Source organism: Rhinoderma darwinii, chromosome 6 (genome assembly GCF_050947455.1).
Source record: "Rhinoderma darwinii isolate aRhiDar2 chromosome 6, aRhiDar2.hap1, whole genome shotgun sequence".
NCBI lineage: Eukaryota > Metazoa > Chordata > Amphibia > Anura > Rhinodermatidae > Rhinoderma > Rhinoderma darwinii.
The window spans coordinates 75705279-75727871 of record NC_134692.1 but is presented as its reverse complement, the minus strand read 5'-3'; the positions used below and the strand labels follow the sequence as shown (position 1 = coordinate 75727871).

Here is a 22593-nt window from a genome sequence, read left to right as displayed (position 1 = left end):
GAGTGCAGAAGCTGCTTCATCGTGAGAAGCCCTGCACTAATCTATTTGTCGGCTCTCTCTACAAGTGTCGACACCTCTTTGACTTTGTTTCATAAAACAAACATGTGTTTTTTTATGAAACTAAAGTTACAATTGCAGCGCCGCTCACAATGGAGCAGTCTGCACTTATCTCTCTGCCGATGTGTGTCGACACCTCCCCACTCCCTTCGTCGGCATCTGCCCAGAGATAACGGAGCCAGTGTGCTCGTTATCTGGGCAGATAAGGTACTGAAAGTTTTGTTTTAACTCTTTAGTCTTCTTCTCTCTTTCTCTCTCCTGAAACCCCTGTGAGGGGAGAGTGAAGAAGGTTAACCTACGGAGCTGCAACAGTGTGTACGTATGTATGTATATATATATATATATATATATATATATATATATATATATATATATATATATATATATACACACACACAAACACAAATATATACAAAAGATTACAAAAGTGTTTTTTTAAAATTTTAAGTGATTTGTCTAAAAATTGTAAACATGGAATTAATTAAACTAATCTAGAAAATGAAAGCATCATAAGTCTTGTAAAAAAACAAAGTAAAAATAGTACGGATATGCAAAGCAGTTGCAAAGATATTATCGTTTAATGAAGTGCATATCAGAAATGTAAAATGTAAAACGGACAGGCATCTGCTAGGTCATGCCAGAGGCATCACCTAGCAGGCATACACTACAGGCAAACCTGGGGGCCTTTATTAGGCCCCTGGCTGCCATCGGAGACACAGACACTCGGCAATCTTATTGCCGGGTGCCGGTGTATGAGAGGGTGCTCCCTACCTCTCTCCAAAACCACTCAGATGCAGAGCTCACTATTGAGCGCCGCATCTGAGGAGTTAAATGGGTGAGATCGATAATAATATCGATCTCACACGTTTGAGCAGGGATGCCCCCAGCCCTCAGCTACCTCTGGCAGCTGAGAACAGGGAGATTTAACGGCTCCCTGCTCTGTTTTTTTATTCTGATGCAGCGTCGTGAAAAGGCTATTGCATCAGAATAAAGCCCACTAATGACCGCCGTGAAATGGCCTATCGGCAGTCATTAAGGGGTTAAAGAACATTTTACATTTCCAAAAAAACAAAAAATAAAACTAAACTTGGATGCAATTTGGGACATATTCAAACCTAGTCAGAAGACCAGGCTATGAAAATTTCTTCTCATTGAACCATTTCAAGCAAAATTTTGCCCCAGAGAAGAAGCTGTCACATAAAGAGAATGTGTCGCTAGAATTTTTATTTTTTATTTTTTTCAGTTAAACAATTAGTATTTAAGTGATTACACATTTTTTTATTTTTTTTATTTTTTTCACAAGTCAGGAAATATTATAAATTAGATTCCAATTTATTAACATTTCCATGTGCTGGCCACAAGAGGGAGCAGTTCCCAAAATTGCAGCATGGTCACTGTGGTAAAGCAACCTCATTGATTTATGCTGCAAATTTGGGGTGGACACATTCTCCTCTAGTGTCCTCACACAATCCCCCCCTCCCTTCTTCTGGCTAGTGCCAGGAGAAGAAGGGGTTTGAATGTGAGCGACTGCACAGTGCTAGGAGGATTAGATACAGGGCTCAGCAGACAGTATCAGACGAACATACACGCACATAATACACACATCATACATGAACATAATACACACATCAAATTACCTGCTCCTGCCGCCGCCTCTGCTGGTCTACGCTCCTCTTTCTTGCGCCTTTGCTTCGTTGAACATATGGCCGGAAGCCGCGGCTGGAAGTCGTCATCTTACTATCCGGCAGCGGCTTCCACTCCACATGAAAATGGCGCTGGATTTTGCTCTACGAACGAGCTTCGTTTTGATCTGTGTGGGAGCGGCACATGTGCCCTTCCTACACAGACGGCGCATGCTTCTGAGAATGGAACGGCTCCCGTTCGCATTCTCTATGGGGTTGTATGTGCCATATAGCATCTCTGTATGTGTCGTTAATCGACACATACACAGATGAAAAAAAAAATGGCAGCCCCCATAGAGAAGTAAAAGTAAGAACACAGTAAAAAGTAGAACATGAGAACACAAATAAATAAAATTTATGTTAATATCATATTAAAAGCAATATAATAATAAAAAAAATCATGACATCTTCCCTTTAAACAGTTACACAAGGTGCAGTATGAATTTTAAAAGGTTTCATTGAGCGATACTTAAATTAGCTATTCCCTTAAATAAGGTTTCTAATTGCTAATTTTTGTAAAAAGTTTGACCATTATTAACATGTTTGGGTTTTTACCACATATAATAGCATATCCAAGCAAGGTCTTACCTCAAAAAGAGGGAGATCATGGGACAGAAATTTTGGCAGATTTACATCAATTATGGATCTAAGAAGTAAAATCTCTTCATTTTCATTTGGGTATTTAAGCTGTAAAATATGAATACCATTCAAATTATCAATTTTAGAATTAATTATTTAACATTTAGTGCATATGAAAAAAAATCTATGTACGTTGCTGTGAAAGTATTTTTCCCTTCCCAATTTCTTCTATTTTTGCTAATTTGTCACGATTCAACGTTTCAGATCATTAAACTAATATTAGACAAAAATAACCCAAGCAAACACAAAATGCTGTTTTTAAATGATGATTGCATTTATGATTATTTAAATTGACAATTGGGTTCAATTTCACTAGACACAAAATGGCATGATTACTACCAGTCCTGTTGAATCTAAACATCACTTAAAAAGGAACTTGTTTATCAATGTGAAGTAGGCTAGAAGGTCTCAAAAAGCAGCACATGATGTCACCTTCTATATGCAGATGCCTCCATTCAAATGCAGATGCCAAACAAATTCATGGAAATCTCCTAGTCTGGAAAGGGTTACAAAGCCATTGCTAAGGCTCTGGGACTCCCGTGAACCACAGTGAGAGCCATTATGCACAAATGGAGAAAACTTGGAACAGTGGTAAACCTTCCCAATAGTGACTGGCCTACCAAAATTTCACAAAGCGCGTAACAAATTCTCATAAGAACCTAGACAAACATCTAAAAAACTGCAGGCCTCACATGCTAAGAGTTAAGGTCAATGTCCACTATTCCACAATAAGGAATACACTTAGCAAAATTTAAATCCATGGGAGAGTTAAATGGCACAAACCACTACTGACCAAAAAAGACACAGACTCATCTAGCATTTGCCAAAAAAACATCTAGATGACCCCGAAGATTTTTTTGGATAATATTCTGTGGACTGATGAGTCAAGGATGGAACTTTTTAGAATACGTGGGTCTACATCTGGCGTAAAAGTAAAACCGCATTACACACTAAAAACTTCACACAAACAGCAAAAAATGGTTGTGGTAGTGTGATGGTCTGGGGCTGGGTTTTTTTCAGCAGGAGCTGGACGACTTGTCATAATTAATGAAACCCAGAATTTTGCGCTCTATTAGAAAATACTCAAAGAGAATATCCGCCCGTCAGTTCGTGATCTAAACCTTACGTGCAGTTTGGTTATGAAGCAGGACAATGATCGAAAGCACCTAAGCAACTCCACCTCTGAATCGCTCAATTCAAACAAAATTAAGGTTTCAAGATCAAAGTCGTGACTTGAATCCCATTGAGATGCTGTAGCAAGACCTTAAACAGGCAGTTCATGCTCGAAAACCCTCCAATGTAGCCAAATTAAAGCAATTCTGCAAAGAAGAGTGGGCCAAAACGTTTCCACCGCGATGTAAAAGACTCATCACAAGTTATCACAAATGTTTGGTTGCAATTGTTACTGACTAAAGTGGTACAACCAGTAGTTCGGTTTAGGGGGTTTAATGACCTTTTTACATGGGTGATATAGGTTTTGAATAAATCTTTATCCTCAAATAAAATGATAATTTAAAAGCTGCATTTTGTGTTACTCGTGTTGTCTTCATATTAAAATCAGTTGGATGATCTGAAACATTAAAATGTGACAAATTAGCAAAAATAAGAGAAATCGGGTAAGGGGTGAAATATACTTAATATTTCATTTGATAATGACAGTAGCAAATATAGGATTAATAAATAGTAAAGATAAATATTTTGCTTATATGATAGGAATCTTTTTTTATTTATAAATATGTACTGTACATAGAATCCTTAACCCCTTGTTGTCACAGCCATTTTTACTTTTTCCGTTTTTGTTTTTCACTCCACATCTTCCAAGAGCCATAACTTTTTTTTCTTTTTTCAGTCAATGGGGTGATGCGAAGGCTTAATTTTTTTGTCGTTTCTATTGTCACTATTTATTGTACCATATAATGTAGTGGGGAAAAATTATTTGTGGGTGGAATTGGAAAAAACTGTGATTCCTCCATTTCTCTTTTGGGTTTGTTTTTACGTCTTTCAGCATGCAGTAAACATGACACTTTAACTTTATTCTGCTATCAATACGATTACAGCGATACCAAATTTATATGCTTTTTTTAAAACTTTTACAAAGAAAAAACTATTTGTAAAAAAAAACAAACAAATTAGCCATAACTTTTTATTTTTTCATCAATTGAACAGTAAGTACAAAGGCTTATTTTTTGCGGGACGAGCTGAAGTTTTTACTGGTATAATTTTTTGGTACATACAACTTTTTATTACATTTCTTTTTAGCGCTAAGGTAACCAAAAAACAGCGATTCTGGCGGTTTCCTTTATTTTATGGCATTCACCGTGCGAATTAAGTCATGTTATATTGTAATAGTTCAGACTTTAAACAAAATTGGTATTGCCGCATCCGTAAATGTAATGTAAAAATATTTGAAAAATACTGGAAAAATAGAAAGGGTTATTAGTTTAACTTTTTTTTATTATTGACCGAAGCATCTAAGTGGTTAAACGGCTAGGATCAGAGCAGTCTCTGTTCCTGGTCGTTAGTGTGAGGTGTCAGCTGTAATAAACAGCTGACACCTACAGTGTATGAAGCGGGCTCAGCGCCTGCGCCTGCCCCATACTTCAACCCCTTGCACCATGATGTACCGGCACGTCCTGATGTGTCAAGGAGTTCAAGGTTCACTTCAGTCAAAGACAAAAAATTCAGCCTTTGGTCAGCATTATGGAGCTCTAAAGTTTAATTTGCCTGAAAGGTGCTGTTACAGAAATCCCTACTTTCACCTACTAGGCCACAGCTAAAACCATAACAATAGAGCAGTGTTGTCCTAAGCGGCTTGGGTGTCAGTATAAAAAAAAATTAACACAAGCGAATCACGTAATTTTACAATGATGATTACTCCCCTGCAGAACACTTATAGGAGACTAGTAATGATAGCGCTTGGATAATGTGAAGATGTGTAAATAACTCCTTTTTCCGTCAGTCAGGCTCCATGATGCACCGTTTCTAACTGACAGTTTAAAATTTTTCCTGTATGGGAGGAGCTTAGTTGTGTGCACCTGCCCACTGATATCTATGTAAGGAGAGGTAATTAACAAACAGCTGACTCTATTACTGGCCTAAAAAAATTAAGTCATGAAGATAGCAGCCACTTGATGCTACAAAGTAAAATATGTGTAGAAACATTAAAAAACAGGAAACCAAAAGACTGTACAATGTAAAAGTAAGGCTCCCACAGAGCGTTGGACTGGGGTTACCAGAGGGGGATGATTCAGTGGGCCCACTCTCCATCTATATAGAACATGTACATGTCCACTTTTAATTTCATCATAGTCCTTGTTGCTATCATTGTACACACAGGACGTATCATCAATAAGGTCTAATAGGTAATTTTTTTTAATATCATCCCATAAGAAATAGACCGTAGTGGCAAGTGATTGGCTCAAAAGTCACATCCAAATTGGGTTGTCTTCTGCTGGTCCTTTAAGGCCCATTATTGTGTTAGAGCCTCTGGTTCTCTGGTGGGCCAGTTCAACCCTGATCACACAAGGCTGTTTGGTTTTTTTTGACAGAAGTGTTCCTTTAATTTGTTTCAAAAACTTTGAAATGAGATTAATGCTAAAAACTCAGCTTGCACATCTTATAGAGCCTTCCTATACAGGGGCTTTGTGACCTAGTCAAATTTACTTTTCAAGTATTATATCTATATAAGTTAGTACAGGATGCCAAAGTATGAAACCGGGTTGCCGGTATAAAAAGGTGAACACCATTGTTAATGATGCCAGGGTTTTCAGTGAATCAATGAGCTCACCCTTATTTGCCAACACTGCCATCAGTATTGATTACCCTTGTTGCGGGAGTACAGATATCAATCACGATGTGTCACTGCAATCTATATATATTGTACATCTAGTGGCGTATCTCCTATAGAGACAGACTACTGCTATGTGGCAAACAGAAAAAAGGGACTGAACACTAAACTGCTTCCACTGCTGGCCTGCAGTCGTAACCGGGGAAGCTCAATGCTGACAGATTTAGACATCTCAATTAAAAATGTAGTGCCCCCTAGGAGAAATAATTTGTACTGTATATTAGGAAATTACTTTTATAGCAGTTCCCTTTTATACATTTAGAAGGACATATAGGGACACTTTTCTTCCTCATACCGCCTCTTGGTTGGCTTAGTTTAAGCCAGAATATGTTGGTTCATTTTAAGCCACGCCCCCCTTTCTAAACACTTAAATTGTCTAGTGAGGCGCAAACATCTGTTCTTTTCAGTGCAAATCAATAATAAATTTGACTGTGTGAAGGAAAGATGAGGATTTCTAGCTCTATGTCTGAATAATGCAGATGTGTCCTGCATACGAGACAAATAATATATTTGGAGCTATCAGTGGGGAGCAGGGTTGTTCTGAGTTTTGTATATGCCCATGTACACATCATTTTGGGGGCAGGAGTTATCATATTTGAATTTGACAGTATCTACTATTTGAAACATATAAAACCATCACTTATCTACACCTTTAGGTTTCCTGCTGCCGTCAGGACTGATTTAACGGCTCTCATTCCATAGTCATAATGATGCTGGGAAGACAGTTGCTCAGAACATAGACGATATGTGGCCACAATTTTCACAGATAGAGGTCGGGCTGTGACAAAGCCGCAGGAGTATAAGACTATTTCAGCAATCATGGCATAATCAGGTACCATCATGGCAACGGTTCTAAAAAGAGCCTGTAAATGATTGTGAAATGGGAATTAAGACGTTCATTGAATGTTTAAAAACGTAAATTTTAATTACAATTACAGAAACTTAACAGACATAAAGATCCTAATTTAGCAAAACTATTGAACCTAAAAACTGGCATTGCTGCCATTAAACTAATTGGGGATCTCCCCCTATGACATATATTTGCCCTATTAAAGCATGAGACAACTCCTTTAAGACAGTTTTGATAAATTGAGCTTTTATTCTTTATTTAAAAATAAAATAATAATCACAGTTGCAATGGGGAAAAAGTCCAACTTCTTTCAGACCCATTTGGTCCAAAGGAATCCGACCTATTTTGCCCAAGGGCGTCCAAAACAAAATTCTCCAGGTTAATTATGTCCAATTTTGCCTCAAGAAGGAAACTTCTATTCTGACCCACAAGAAAAGTCAGATCCTTTCCTTTGGTCAAATTATATCCATGCTTTCTTTATGCTAACTTATAACTGTTGGTAGCAGTAGTCATAGCATAAGCCCCTAGTCCTTATTTATTAAATGAAGAGATAGTTAAATTAAAAATTGTTCTCTAGTATAGTCTATTAGGGGTCAGAGTTGCATTTGTTTGTGAGTAACAATGATAGAATCTGTTAAAATTTGCTTTGAATGCATTTTTCCAACAGGCAAATTTATTTTTACAGATCCGAATTTCCAGAGTATGTGGCAATGGGGTGCAGATTCACAGCGGATTTAAGCCCTTCTATATTGAAAATGGTGGGATCTACTGTGAAGATCCTTAGCAGAATGATCATGCTGCGGAAATTAAAATCTGCAGAATGCAATAATATCCAAATGTGGATAAGCTTTCTTCAAATGGCTGGTACTGCAGCATTTCAATCCCGTGTAGGTGCCAAAGAGTTTTCAAATTTTTTATGTGCACTACTTGTACATTGGCTCCCTGGAGCAATACATTGAATTAACATACAGAGTGCACTTTCTATCCATATGTTAAAGGGAACCGGTCACGCTGAAAATGCAGTATGATCTGCAGGCAGCATGTTATAGAGCATGTTATAGAGCGCAGGACCTGAGCAGATTGATTTATGGTTTTGTGGGAAGAGATAACCTGTCATTTATTGATTTTAATCCCTGAGAACCTAGGTTTAGAGTCCAGTTTGATGTCCTAGTCAGTGATTTGCAGCTATTTCTGTTGCACACATAAGGCTGTCAATTAATGGTTTAGACATCCCATTAGACTGTTCCCCCTTAATTCCTGTCACTGCTCGTACTGTGCGTCGCTGACACAATTGTAGCGGCGGTTCAAAGTATTACAGCCTTCCCTGATTGACTTGAATGGGTGTAAAACTGTGAACCGCCACTACAAGTATGGCGGCGACTCACAGAACAGAGTAAACGGCACCCTTTAAACACCTGATCGGCGAGAGTGCCAAGTCAGACCCCTCCGATCAGATATTGATGGCCTATCCTGAGGATAGGCTATCAATTTCTTCTAACTGGAATACCCCTTCAAAGGGTTAAAAACAACCTTTTTTTCCACAAAGCAAACATAACATACGAAGCAATAACAATATCAAGAACAAAATATGGTAATACCTTAAGGTTGTCTGGGAGCTCAGAACGCCCAGCGTAGCCAGGATTCATGGTGATAAAAACTGCACATGTGGGGTTCAGTTTCAGTTCTGTACCCTCAAAAAATAATAGATCTGATCCTGTACTGATACCTTAAAATATACAAATTATTATTGCATAATAATAATACTGCAACACTTTTGCATAGAAACCACATGACATAGGTACATGAATAGATACCTCTTTGAATGGTAAGGATTTGCTGTGCAACCACAGATAGCACTTCTAAGTCTATTCTGTTAAATTCATCAAAGCAAGCCCATGCACCACAGGAAAGTAAACCCTGAAATCAAAAAAAATAATGAATATGTTAAATCTGTTAATTTTATTTAATGTATTTCCCAAGCTTATAGGAGACCTACCAGGAGTAGTAAAATACTGCTTAGTGTACATTTTAAATGTAAAAAACATTTCTAATATATTACTTCTATGCTGATATATAGTTGCTTGAAGTTACAGTCTTAAAGAGGATTTTCTATATTGGACATTTATGGCATATCCACGGGATATGCCATAAATGTCTGAAAGATGCAGGTCTAACCTCTGAGCCCCGCAAATATCTCTAGATCAGGGGCCCCCCATCCTAGCTTATCCTGCTCCCATGGCTCTCCGGCCACTGTCTGACAAGGTGGTCAGGATTTATGGAAACAGCATAGTACTGTGAGCTACGCTGTTTCTGTAGCTCCCAAGTTCTAGAAACAGCGTAGCTTGCCGTGCTGCGCTGTTTCCGTAACTCCCATACACTTCTATGGATGTTATGGAAATAGCGAAGTACAAAGTTTGGTTGTTTCTGGAATTCTCGGCCACCTCTGCATGGAGTCTCCACCTAGGTGCGGCAGTCAGCGGCCACCTCACAAGGCGCGATGGGGTCGGGGGACCACAACTCCTGTTCATTTCTATGGGATTTACGGAAATAGCCAAGACAATGAACTTGGCTGTTTCCAGAATTCCTGACCTCCTCTGCATTGATTCTCTGCCTGGATGCGGTGGCCAGCAGCCAACTCACCAGGCGTGACAGGTTCGGGAGATAGGTGGGACCCACATCTATTTGACATTTACGGCATACTCTGTGAAAATACCCCTTTAAAGTAATCGTATCTTGGCATAGAAGTAAAGTATTAAGAAAATGTTTCTAATTTCTTCATGTACGCTAAAGCACCTTTTATACATTTCTTCTTGTATGCCACCTCTAACTTTTCACATAAAATATTAGACATTGTAAAAACAAAAAAGCAAAGAGCAAAGAATAAATGACAAATTCCAATTTTATGGGTTAAACTCAATAGACTATATGGATGTGAACAATTATAAAATGATACCCCCATCCTTACTTTAAAGCGGTTTTCCAGCCTCTAAAAATGGCTGGCCTATCATCAGGATAGGCCATCAATAGCTGATGGGTCGGGGTCCGACTCCCGGGAGCCCCGCCGATCAGCTGTTTTGAAGGAGGTGCAGCGCTCGTACAAGCGCTGCTTCCCCTTCATTTGTACTTGCTTAATGTGAATCGTCGACACAGATGTAGCAGCGATTCACAGGTATTGCAGCCTTCTTGTCCCATTAAAGTGAATGGGAGAAAAGTCTGCAATACCTGTGAATTGCTGACGATATGCCATACATTTTTACTGGCTGGAAAACACCTTTGTATCATTTGTACCATATATTCATTATTTTATTTTTGTCCTTGCAATAGACATGTGATACCTTAAAAAACTTTCCAAGTGCAAGGTAATCCAATCCATCTGAACAGTTGAAAACAACACATTGCTTAGCCACAGCTTTTGCCAAGTCTTTGGTAGTTTCTGTTTTTCCTGTGCCAGCAGGGCCTTCAGGAGCACCTCCCAAGTGAAGATTGAGAGCACCAAATAAAGTTCTGTTGTAAAGACAAAGATAATTAAACAAGTTTTTAAAGGGGTTATCCCACAAAGAATATTATATTTAAAATGAAAGAGTATGTCAAATTAAGTATTTTCAATTGACACTATAAATACATTAAAATAATGTTTATTTGCCAGGAAAGCTTACATTGGTGTAAGTAATAGCGCCCTGTAATTTATCTCTGAAAATAAACATTACTTTTAACTCATTTATATTGCAAATATACTAAATTACACCCTTTTCTTTTAATATAAATATAATATTTTTAGTGGAATAACCCCATTTAATATCCACAAAGAATTACATTATAGACAAACAAAACTGGAATTATAAAATAAGGAATAGAAAAACGACATAGCCAAAAGTACTATGAAAACCCAATCATTGCCTTTATATGCGTTTATTGACTCATGGGCATTAATAGTAGAGTTGATCTCCCCAGGGCAGCACCGTTCATGAGGCCTATCTAAGGGGGTGGTGGCTCCACTGAAACCAACCGCCGCCACCCCTTCCTGCACTGTAATTGTACCTGTGTCAATAGGATGCAAATACAATTAATAGCGCTGTCAGGGCAAGGGACATTAGTTTCTTGCCCAGCCATTCAATGATGCAGGCGGTGCGATGAAGTCATCGCGCCTTTTGCATTGTTTAGCTCCACAGTTCTGCTTAGAAGAGATAAGGCCTGGGTTGTAGAGGGCGGCGCGGGAACAAGATCAGGTGAGTATGTAAAGTTTTTTGTGTTTTTTTTTTTAGTTAACAGTGTGAGTTGCATTATCTACAGGGGACTCTATCTAAAGGGGGCCCTTTATACAGGGGACTCTGGGGGCAGTATCCACGGGGGCTGTTTGCGGACCACTATCTACAGGGGAATCTAAGGGGGCCACTATCTACAGGGGGCTCTATGGGGGCACTAGCTACAGGGGGCTCTATGGGGAGCAGTATATACAGGGGGCTCTATAGGGGGCACTATGCATGTGGGGCACTGTCTACAGGGGGCTCTATGAGGGGCACTATCTACAGGGGGCTCTATGGGGGGCACTAGCTACACGAGACTCTATGGGGCCCTAGCTACAGGGAACTCTATGGGGGCACTATCTACAGGGGGGCACTGTGTGTGTGGGACACAATGTATGCTGCTATTATATTCTGGGGCGCAGTGTATAGTGCTATTATATTTAGGGATGTAGTGTGTGGCACCACGAGAATTTTATCTTCATTTATAGTTGTGGACATTTTTGAAAAGTAAAAAGCTGAAACCATCTGAGCGCCAAACTGGACCGTAGCGAGGAGAAGTCATCATAAAGGTCTGGACTGGAAGGAGAAGAAAAAAGAAAAAGAATGACTCCAACCTGAGAAGACATCACCTGTGAGTCACTCAATGTAGATGTTTATTCTGCCTCTAATCAATACTGTAATCACTGTATTATCTGCAGTGAGATGATGGGTGGTATGATTTTTCTTATATCTTACCATTGTTTGGGCCATGTAGTTTTACGCCATACAAACCTACAGGGCAGGGGTTAAACTGAATTTGCAAATGATCTCTGTACTGAGCTGAATTTGTGCTGGTACTGTATATATGCACAGAGTTTGGTTCTGGCACTGTATATATGTACTGAGCTTGGTTCTGGCGCTGTATATATGGTACTGAGCTTTTTTCCGGTGCTGTATTTATGGATTGAGCTTAGTTCTGCTGCTGCATTTATGTACTGAGCTTTGTTCTGGTGCTGTATATATGTACTGAGATTTTTTTCTGGCGCTGCATATATGTACTGAACTTGGTTCTGGTACTGTACTTACGTACTGAGATTGGTTCTGGTGCCATATTTATATACTAAGCTTGGTTCTGGTGCTGTATTTATGTACTGAACTTTGTTCTGGTGCTGTATTTAAGTACTGCACTTTCTTCGGGTGCTGTATATATCTACTCAGCTTGGTTGTGGTGCTGTATATATGTATTGAGCTTGGTTCTGGTGCCCTATATATGTCAGAGCTTGGTTCTGGTGCCGTAATTATATAGGATATATTTATAATAACAAAATTACAGGGCAGATGGAATTGTTGCAATTCATTGTATATTAAATTGTAACCTGTCAGGTAGTTTTAAACCCTTGAACCGCCACATGTGGTAATACATGACCTGACAATATTTCCAAACATTCCCCTGTATGTTTTTTCAGATGCAGCAAAATCTATAAAATTAACTTTTAAAACAGTGCATGCTGTATGCTAATTACTCTAAAAGTGTCGTGATGCGCTGCCGCTATCCTGAAGAGTCATACAGTCCTGACTGCAAACTCACCTTTCCATGCTTGATTGCCATTCCCCTGGCTGTTCTAAATCACTACCAGTCTCAACTTTCTCGAATGTGCCATTGTATGGGCATGCACTGTGCAGCGAGGTATACTCTGCCTGGCTTCAACGCTGCGCCATGCATGCCAGGGGAGTACTATGCAGCGCCACATCCACAAGAGATGGAGGAGGCTGGTAGTGATGTAGAACAGACAGGGGGATGTCAATTAAGATCTGGGGGCACCATTTAAATTTTCACCTCAAACAGTATAAAAGCTAGAATCGGCCCTGGGTCTCCCCTTGCAGCTCTAACAGTCTCTCTATTCTTTTGTATATTAACAATGTAAAAAAAAAACTTTTTTAATGCCTCAAAGCCAGAGGCTGTTTTACGGAGGGATCGAATTTGCCCTCTAGAGCTCTCACGATTCAGTTTTTTAACAGAATCGTTTAATCGATTCTGTAGTGGCGCCGTCACGCCGAGCTGCTGGAGGAACGTTCGCCCGCCCCCTCGTCACTGCCTGGTCTGCCCCGTCCTGTCTCTGCTTTCCCATGGAGCTGCTGTTCTGTACTGAACAAGATGATACAGTACGGAACAGCAGTTCTATGGAGAAGTAGAGACTACTAGTATATAGAAACGGCGCCCCACTATGGATCGCACCCCCCCTCCCTTGTAGATCGCAACGCCCCTCCCTTGTACATTGCAACCCCCCTCCCTTGTAGATCGCAGCACCCCCTCCCTTGTAGATCGCAGCACCCCCTCCCTTGTAGATCGCACCCCCCTTTTTGTTGATCGCGCAGCTGTATCTCCCACTAGGAGCTGAATCCACGGCCAAAGCGTCGGCAATCTCTGGCCGGGGATTCAGGTCTTAGTGGCAGCTACAGTGGCGCGATCTACAAGGGAGGGGGGTTGTGATCTACAAGAAAGGGGGTGGGATCTACAAGGTAGGGGGGTTGCGATCTACTAGGGGGTGGGGTGCTATCTGCTAGGGGGTGTGGCATTATCTACATGGGCTCTGTGGCACTATGTCACTATATCTGGGCACTGTGGCACTATCTACAGGGAGATTGCAGCACTATCTACATGGGCACTGTGGTGTTTTCAAGGGATTGGGACAAAAAACCCTGACAAATTAAATTAATCTTTATTTATTTTTTTGTGTTTTTTTAAATTAATCTTTTTATTGTTTTTGTGTTTTTGAAAAACGGACAGACGGACTGGAAATGGATGAGAATTTGGAGACACTGATGCAAAATGGAGATGAAAAACTGACAGTTGATGAGTTTTTAATGGCCATTTTTTTTCACTTGACTGTAGCCTAAATGACTATGATGCCAGGAGTCCCGTTCACATGTATCGTGGTTGGGCTTGGAAATCCGGCGGACACACGGATTGTTTCCCACGGTCGTGTGAATCCGGCCTTAATGTAATTTATTTAAAACCCCATCGTGAGGCCGGTACTGCACAGGGTCCTGCTCACACTTCAGACACCATAATGTAATCTCTCCCCAGAGTGCCTGCGCAGCGCTAACTGCCTGGCCCTGCTGCCATTTAGACTGCTCTCACCTGCAATGTCAGAGACCAGCGGGGGGTGTAACGGGCAGAGGGGGATGTTAGTGCATGCAGTATATAATTGATTATAGATTCTGTTAACGGGTTCCCTGCCGGGGAACACAGAATTTATAATCAATTAGAGGGACATTTTTCCAATTGTATTTATGATAAAAAAAATAAAAAAAAGTATTTGCAGAGGTTAAAAGTTGTGAAGTTATGTACAATAATTCTAGCAACATATGTTAAAAAGTTATTTATATAGAGAAAATTTCTTAAATTATCTCTTGATATTACTGTTAAATAAACAGAAAAAAATAAGAAAATCGAGATTCAAGTCGAAAATCGCCCAAATTGCTGAAAAAAAAAACTAGATTTTAGTTTTTGGCAAAATCGTCCATCCCTACCTGTGACCCTACAAATTTACTACAATTTACGCCAGAAACTAGTGGAAATGATAGAGCAAATCTATGCCAGCCGGAGATGCAACAAATTTATACTGAGAGTCCTTTTAACCCTGCCACACAGCCTGATTGATAGCCCTCTCTGCTTTTTACTCAGAAATCCTGCTTCAAATTATGTAAACCTATATATTACAGAGCTCGGCTTCTCTCCCTCTATCATATGCTCCTCTCAGATATGACAGCATAAATCACCTGACAGGTTTGTAAGACACTTTTTTCCATTTTTTTTTTTAGATGTTTACAATACCTGTAGCATCTATCTGTTAATGGAGTTATAACCAATCTAGGTGTATTGCCAAGATACTCATATCCATATTGCAATCCAGCATTGATCATTTTTGTTTGCAAATGTCCTTCCTGCATAAGAAAAGATTGAAATAAGTAAACATTTTATTGTTATTGAAAGTCTTCGGTAAGATTTACATATCATTTCATCCAATATTGTATTTATTGCTAATAAATATTGTATAATATATTGGTACTTTAGGCTAGAGCAACATCTGGTTGCATGAGGTACGGTAAAATTGTGGCATTATCACAATTCGATTGCAACGTAAATGTTTCCCTATGATGGCAGATGTCTTGTGAAAAAACTTAGATCTTGAAACTTCTGACCTTCAAATATTAAAGGCTACAGTGAAGGAAATAAGTATTTGATCCCTCGCTGATTTTGTAAGTTTTCCCACTGTCAAAGACATGAACAGTCTAGAATTTTTAGGATAGGTTAATTTTACCAGTGGGAGATAGATTATATAAAAAAAAAAAAAAAAAAGAAAATCACATTGTCAAAATTATATATATTTATTTGTATTGTGCACAGAGAAATAAGTATTTGATCCCTTTGGCAAACAAGACTTAATACTTGGTGGCAAAACCCTTGTTGGCACGCACAGCAGTCAGACATTTTTAGTAGTTGATGATGAGGTTTGCACACATGTTAGATGGAATTTTGGCCCACTCCTCTTTGCAGATCATCTGTAAATCATTAAAATTTCGAGGCTGTCGCTTGGCAACTCGGATGTTCAGCTCCCTCCATAAGTTTTCGATGGGATTAAGGTCTGGAGACTGGCTAGGCCACTCCATGACCTTAATGTGCTTCTTTTTGAGCCACTCCTTTGTTGCCTTGGCTGTATGTTTCGGGTAATTGTCGTGCTGGAAGACCCAGCCACGAGCCATTTTTAATGTCCTGGTGGAGGGAAGGAGGTTGTCACTCAGGATTTGACGGTACATGGCTCCATCCATTCTCCCATTGATGCGGTGAAGTAGTCCTGTGCCCTTAGCAGAGAAACACCCCCAAAACATAATGTTTCCACCTTCATGCTTGACAGTGTGGACGGTGTTCTTTGGGTCATAGGCAGCATTTCTCTTCCTCCAAAAACGGCGAGTTGAGTTAATGCCAAAGAGCTCAATTTTAGTCTCATCTGACCACAGCACCTTCTCCCAATCACTCTCAGAATCATCCAGATGTTCATTTGCAAACTTCAGACGGGCCTGTACATGTGCCTTCTTGAGCAGGGGGACCTTGCGGGCACTGCAGGATTTTAATCCATTACAGCGTAATGTGTTACCAATGGTTTTCTTGGTGACTGTGGTCCCAGCTGCCTTGAGATCATTAACAAGTTCCCCCCGTGTAGTTTTCGGCTGAGCTCTCACCTTCCTCAGGATCAAGGGTACCCCACGAGGTGAGATTTTGCATGGAGCCCCAGATCGATGTCGATTGACAGTCATTTTGTATGTCTTCCATTTTCTTACTATTGCACCAACAGTTGTCTCCTTCTCACCCAGCGTCTTACTTATGGTTTTGTAGCCCATTCCAGCCTTGTGCAGGTCTATGATCTTGTCCCTGACATCCTTAGAAAGCTCTTTGGTCTTGCCCATGTTGTAGAGGTTAGAGTCAGACTGATTAATTGAGTCTGTGGACAGGAGTCTTTTATACAGGTGACCATGTAAGACAGCTGTCTTTAATGCAGGCACCAAGTTGATTTGCAGCGTGTAACTGGTCTGGAGGAGGCTGAACTCTTAATGGTTGGTAGGGGATCAAATACTTATTTCTCTGTGCACAATGCAAATAAATATATATAATTTTGACAATGTGATTTTCTTTTTTTTTTATATATAATCTATCTCTCACTGGTAAAATTAACCTAGCCTAAAAATTCTAGACTGTTCATGACTTTGACAGTGGGCAAACTTACAAAATCAGCAGGGGATCAAATACTTATTTCCTCCACTGTATATGCGCCACTGAAAACTTTTTTTTTTATTTAATAAAAATATCTATCAGTGTGTTTAGTGCAACTTTCTAATTACTTTTTGTTAAAAAAAAAATGTTTACTTTTTGAGATACAGCTGCTTAGTATCCTGTATACAGAGCAGGTGTATTGTGCTCTGAAAGCTGTATCAGTCAGGTCAGCGGCACTAACGGGTTCAGTGACAGTGGGTCAGTGGGTCCTAGATGTGATCGATAACAGGTGGATCCTGCGTGTCATTTTATACGGAGCCATGATACGACTGCCATAAACGTACAAGAGGCCTCTATGTACCTTTGTATGTGTCCAACTTCATATGAATTCGTCACATGCATTGCTTCGAGGGGCGTATGGCTCCATACTGCCGTACTGTGCATGATCCGTGCACTGGGCTCTGCTGTGTGCATGAGCATTTATTGTGGGGCTCATATAAATAAAATAGAGTAGAATATGTAAGTTGGCTGAACTAAATAAATAACGGTGAGGCAACACGTCACAGCTTTGTGTTGGCGTTTTGCGGCGATTTTTGTCGAATAATTGTAAAAATGACATGGAACATAGCAGCTATGTGTGGACTCCTAATTATAATTTCTTATACAAATAGTGAAAAGACAGCTTCTATTTCTTTTATTTATAGAGGCTTATAAATCCCAATATAAATGTGACTAGAATGTATAGAATCGTTGTTATATCAGCATATATTCCTGGTTATTATACGGTAGGTCTAATTAATAATGTATAAATGAACTTACTAAAAAACTTTTCCTTCAGCTGCATCAAAACAAATGAAAACCTTACTTTTATTGCTTTACTAGCTCTATTCAGGCATAATGAGTATTTGTTAGTAAGTTACAGCCAGTGACAAATACTTTTATTATAATCACACTGTACTTTTATCCAAGCTACAATAAAGTCAATATAATGGTGGTTAGTACAGGGCTGACATAATCAATTACCAGCTTTTTCCAAAGTAGCTCTATATTTAGATTTTTGTGTCAGAATTGGATGCTTTCGTTTGCAGCAATTATTCTCTTACTGCTCAGACTCCCAGAGCTCAGAATCTTGTGTTCAATATGCATAGATTACCTAGATAAAAATGTAAAGATTCCGGGCAGGGAGCTTTCTGCATATACATTTCTACCAATTCCATTGAACTCTATTAAATTTGTAAAATAAATTTATATAATAAGTCCCCTTTTATCATGATGGACCATCAATATGTGATCGGTCGAGTCAGACTCCCGACACCCCCACCAATCAGCTGTTTTGAAGGGGCCGCAGCACTCATGCGAGCGCTGCTTTCCCTTAATTTCTACTTGCTCACTGTGAATCGTCAACACACTAGTAGCGACGGTTCACAGTATTATAGCCTATATTATAGCCTAAGCCTATATATAGTATTATAGTCAAGTGAACGGGAGAAGTCAGTGATACTGTGAACCGCCGCTACAAGTGTGTTGGTGATTCCTGGTACAAGCAGGTAAGGAATGAAAGGAAAGCCGCGTAAAAGCCCTATGGTCCCTTCAAAACAGCTGATAGGCGGGGGTTCCGGGAGTCGAACCCCAACTGATCACATATTGATTGCCTATCCTGAGGATAGGGAATAATCAAAAGATTATTCCAATTAAGTTTCTCAATAAATGTAACTAATGTTACACGGTGCCGTCTGAGATAAGGAATAAAAATGGCAAAAAGGAAAACAATTCCAGGACATAACCAGCATACAAAAGATTAAAAAAATATTTCAATTTATTATATTATTTTATATAGATACCATTTTCCTGGTTAATACCATATACAAGTTATTAAAAAAAACTGTGCGTTATTAAAAGAAACCACCTGTTCTATTTATACTGGAGGCTTCAATCCCATTGTTCTTATCAGTATGTGCATCAGTGGTATTAGTGATTTTCTAATTGCCTGGCCAGGTGACTTAGGTGGCTTCTTTTAACAATGCACAGGATTTTGTATAAGCACCCTTTCACACTGGACAATTATCAGGCAGACAAGCGTTCATAGAACTAATTATTGCCCTTTGTAAACAGGGCAGCGATCAGCAGATGAACGAGCAAACACTCGATCATCTGCTGGCCGTATCATTTAAAAAAAACTGAAATATTATCGCTGTCGGCAGCACATCTCCCTGTGTAAACGCGCTGCCGACATGATAACAATGCATGGGAACGAGTGATCGAAGTAACGACTGCTCGTCCCCATACATAGCTCCGTGTGACAGGAGCAAACGAGCGCCGATCAACAGGCTATCTTGTTGATCGGCACATGTTCCAGCGGCCAAAATTGGCTGGTGTAATAGGGCCTTAATTTGGTTATGGTATTAACCAGGGAAATGGTATCTATATACAATTTATAATACATTTAAATAATTTTTCGTCTCGGTGTGTGCTGGTTATGTCCTGGAATTGTTTTACTTTTCCTTTTTGCTATTTTTATCCTGATGATAGGCCATAATTTTTTTAGGGACTGGAAAACCCCTTTAAGGGAAACCGCTGCAAAAGTTGGACGATTCTTTTTTCCGCTAGCTGAAAAAGAAGCGGCCTGCTCGATCTTCGGGATCGGCAGGAATAGTTCCGCAGCATGCAAAATCCGCCGTGTGAACTAGCCCAGTTTTTTACTTTTTTTATTAGTCCCCCAAGGGCACTTGAACACGTGATCGTTGAATCGCCTACACAATATACTACAGTACTTGTATTGCGGTATATTGTGTTTTTTACCGGCTCCAGCTTAATAGGAGCACAAAGATGGCAGACCTGGGGGCCCCACTAGGCAGAAATAAGGCCTCCAGACTGGCCATGACAACCATCAGGGACGATGGGCTCCCTCTTTCTAATGGCTTAGGTGCCGCGGTGCCTATTGATTGCAGCATCTAAGTGGTTAAAAAGCCAGGATCGGAATTATCTCCAACTCCGGGCATTGCAGCGAGGTGTCAGCTGTATGTTACAGCCAACACCTGATGAGTATAGAGCGGGCTCAATCCGTGAGCACACTCTATACTACCCCGTGGTGGCTGTGACGTACAGTTAATTTGCTCCTATAAATAAGTTTACCAATTACAGTGCAAATGGCTTTTCTAAATGGGCACAAATCCACCTTCATTTAACATGTTTCTGTGTAAACAAAAACAACCATCATCACTTTCTTGATTGAAGATATGAAAAAAGAGAAGCAATTATTTTATATGAAGTGTATCTCCACAATTGTGCATTAATGCCTGATTATTGGACTATGTAAATAATAGAAAATGTGTTTTCTTCACATCATTTTTATAATCTTTCATCATCTATATTTAAACACCGCTTTCAAATTAAGAGGCAATCTCAGATGAGCTTTGCAGTCAAGCAAAATTACTTTACAAATAAATATCAAACCATATTTGCACATAAGAACAGTGACAAGAGAAACAAAGTGCCATATGAAGGCAATTTAGCTTAATTATTTTTTTAATTAGTTTCCTCGGTAATCTAAGTAAACTGTATATTCAGTTCTGGAAATAACCATGCAAGTTATCATGCTCTACTTTTATTTTTTTCAGTACTTATATTCAGCATTTTACGATTGTAAAAGGATCATTACACAAGCATCAAGAGATTATTATTTAACTGAATATATTAAAAGAATGCAGACGAAAATCTCCATCACTTACCTCCCAGTAGTATCGCAGTTGGCTTAACCATTCAAAATCATTTTCATTGCGAACTTGTTTTTTAACGAGAGCTGCAAGAACATCCCTTGCATGGACATCGAGGACCACAAGTGCCCCAAGAGTCACCCGGTTCTGCTTCGATAATGTTCCGCGCACCAGGGCCACGATATCATCTATTTGTTTATTGTTTTGTTCCAGATAATCTTCAAGTGCCTGAAAATATTTTGGCATATTCATATGTATATTACAGTTTCTTCTATAATTGTTCACTGAACATCATTACAATGCAAATATGATGAAAAGCTATTGGAATCTATTTTTATTTTTTATGTGTTTCTCTATAATCAATAATCTTTATTGTAATATCTAAAATGTGTTCTATTTTAGATTTTCCTGATTTTCCATAAATTAATCTTTAGTATATTTAGAGGACAAATTAAGTGATAGTAATCAATATCATGGTTGCAAATCTACAGTACATGCAGAACAATGTCAACTGAATTAAGAAGGTCCAGGGAACAAAGTTAGTCTTTGTATACACACACAAAGGGGCACATTTACTAAGACTGGCGTTTCATACGCCAGTCTTAGCTTAAAGTGGTTATCCGTAACTATTCAAAATCGGCAGCACAGGATGGTATAAAATAAAAACTAGCAGATACCCCCTGGAAGCTCCTGACATTCATGGCAGCATCACTGCTGAGATCAGCGATTGGCTTCAGTGGCATGTGACCGATGAACAGCACGTGACTGATACAGGAGCTTCCGGAACTAGAGTAGCAGAGAATTTGACCCCAGTGCTGGAGCAGGGGGACACTTTAGGGGAATATCTGCTGTTTTATTATGTTATGTTATCCACTGCCCTGCTGTCGGTTTTAGAAAGTCCCAGATAACCCCTGTGAAGCCCGCATGAGTATTACATGCATCTACAGCTATCTGTGTGCCACAGAGTGAAATCTACGCCGTCTTCAGCCTGACAGCTGAGCACTTCCGAACCTTAGTTTCAGGGACAGTGGGAGTCCAAGCAACCGGACACACACCGATCCAAACTTTTGATATGTCTCTATGACATATCTAAAGTTTGATGAAAGTAAAGTTAAGGCCCTATTACACCGGCCAATTTTGGCCGATGCAATGAGTGCCAATCAACGAGACAGCTCGTTGATCGGCGCTCGTTTGCTCCGGTCACACGGAGCTATGTATGGGGACGAGTGGTTGTTACTCTGTTCGCTCGTCCCCATACATTATTATCATGTCTACAGCGTGTCTCCCTGTTTAGACAGGGAGATGTGCTGCCGACAACGATAATATTTCTGTTTTTTAACCCCTTCAGAACTAAACCATTTTTTGACTTTTCATTTTTGTTTTTCACTCCCCGAATTCCAAGAGCCATAACTGTTTTATTCTTCCTTCAATAGAGTGGTGTGAGGGCTTATTTTTTGCGGGAGGAGATGTAGTTTCTTTTGATACTATTTCAAGTTCCATATAATGTACTGGGAAGCTGAAAAAAAATTATTTGCGGGCTGAAGTTGGGAAAAAACTGAGATTCCTCAATTGTTTTTTGGGTTTCGTTTTTACGACTTTCACAGTGCAGTAAAAACGACAACTTATCTTTATTCTGTAGCTCAATACGATTACGGTGAAATCTTATTTATAAAGGTTTTTTTATATTTTACTACTTTTATTGATAATAAACTTTTGTTTCGCCACATTCGGAGAGCCATAACTTTTTTATTTTTTCACTGATTGAGTGGTGTGAGGGCTTATTTTTGCAGGACGAGCTATAGTTTTTAT

The 22593-nt window shown here is 39.5% G+C and overlaps 1 protein-coding gene across 1 annotated transcript in view; it reads right to left on the bottom strand.

The window, feature by feature from the left end:
• DNAH7 (dynein axonemal heavy chain 7) overlaps positions 1-22593 on the bottom strand; it is a 533102-nt gene that overhangs the window by 369859 nt on the left and 140650 nt on the right. The window contains exons 22-28 of the mRNA XM_075829965.1: positions 20800-21012; positions 15137-15246; positions 10411-10579; positions 8890-8992; positions 8674-8801; positions 6876-7088; positions 2328-2426 (exon numbers count right to left, since the gene is read on the bottom strand). Of these exons, the coding sequence (XP_075686080.1) occupies positions 2328-2426; positions 6876-7088; positions 8674-8801; positions 8890-8992; positions 10411-10579; positions 15137-15246; positions 20800-21012 (1035 nt within the window). The remainder of the gene's footprint in view (positions 1-2327; positions 2427-6875; positions 7089-8673; positions 8802-8889; positions 8993-10410; positions 10580-15136; positions 15247-20799; positions 21013-22593) is intronic.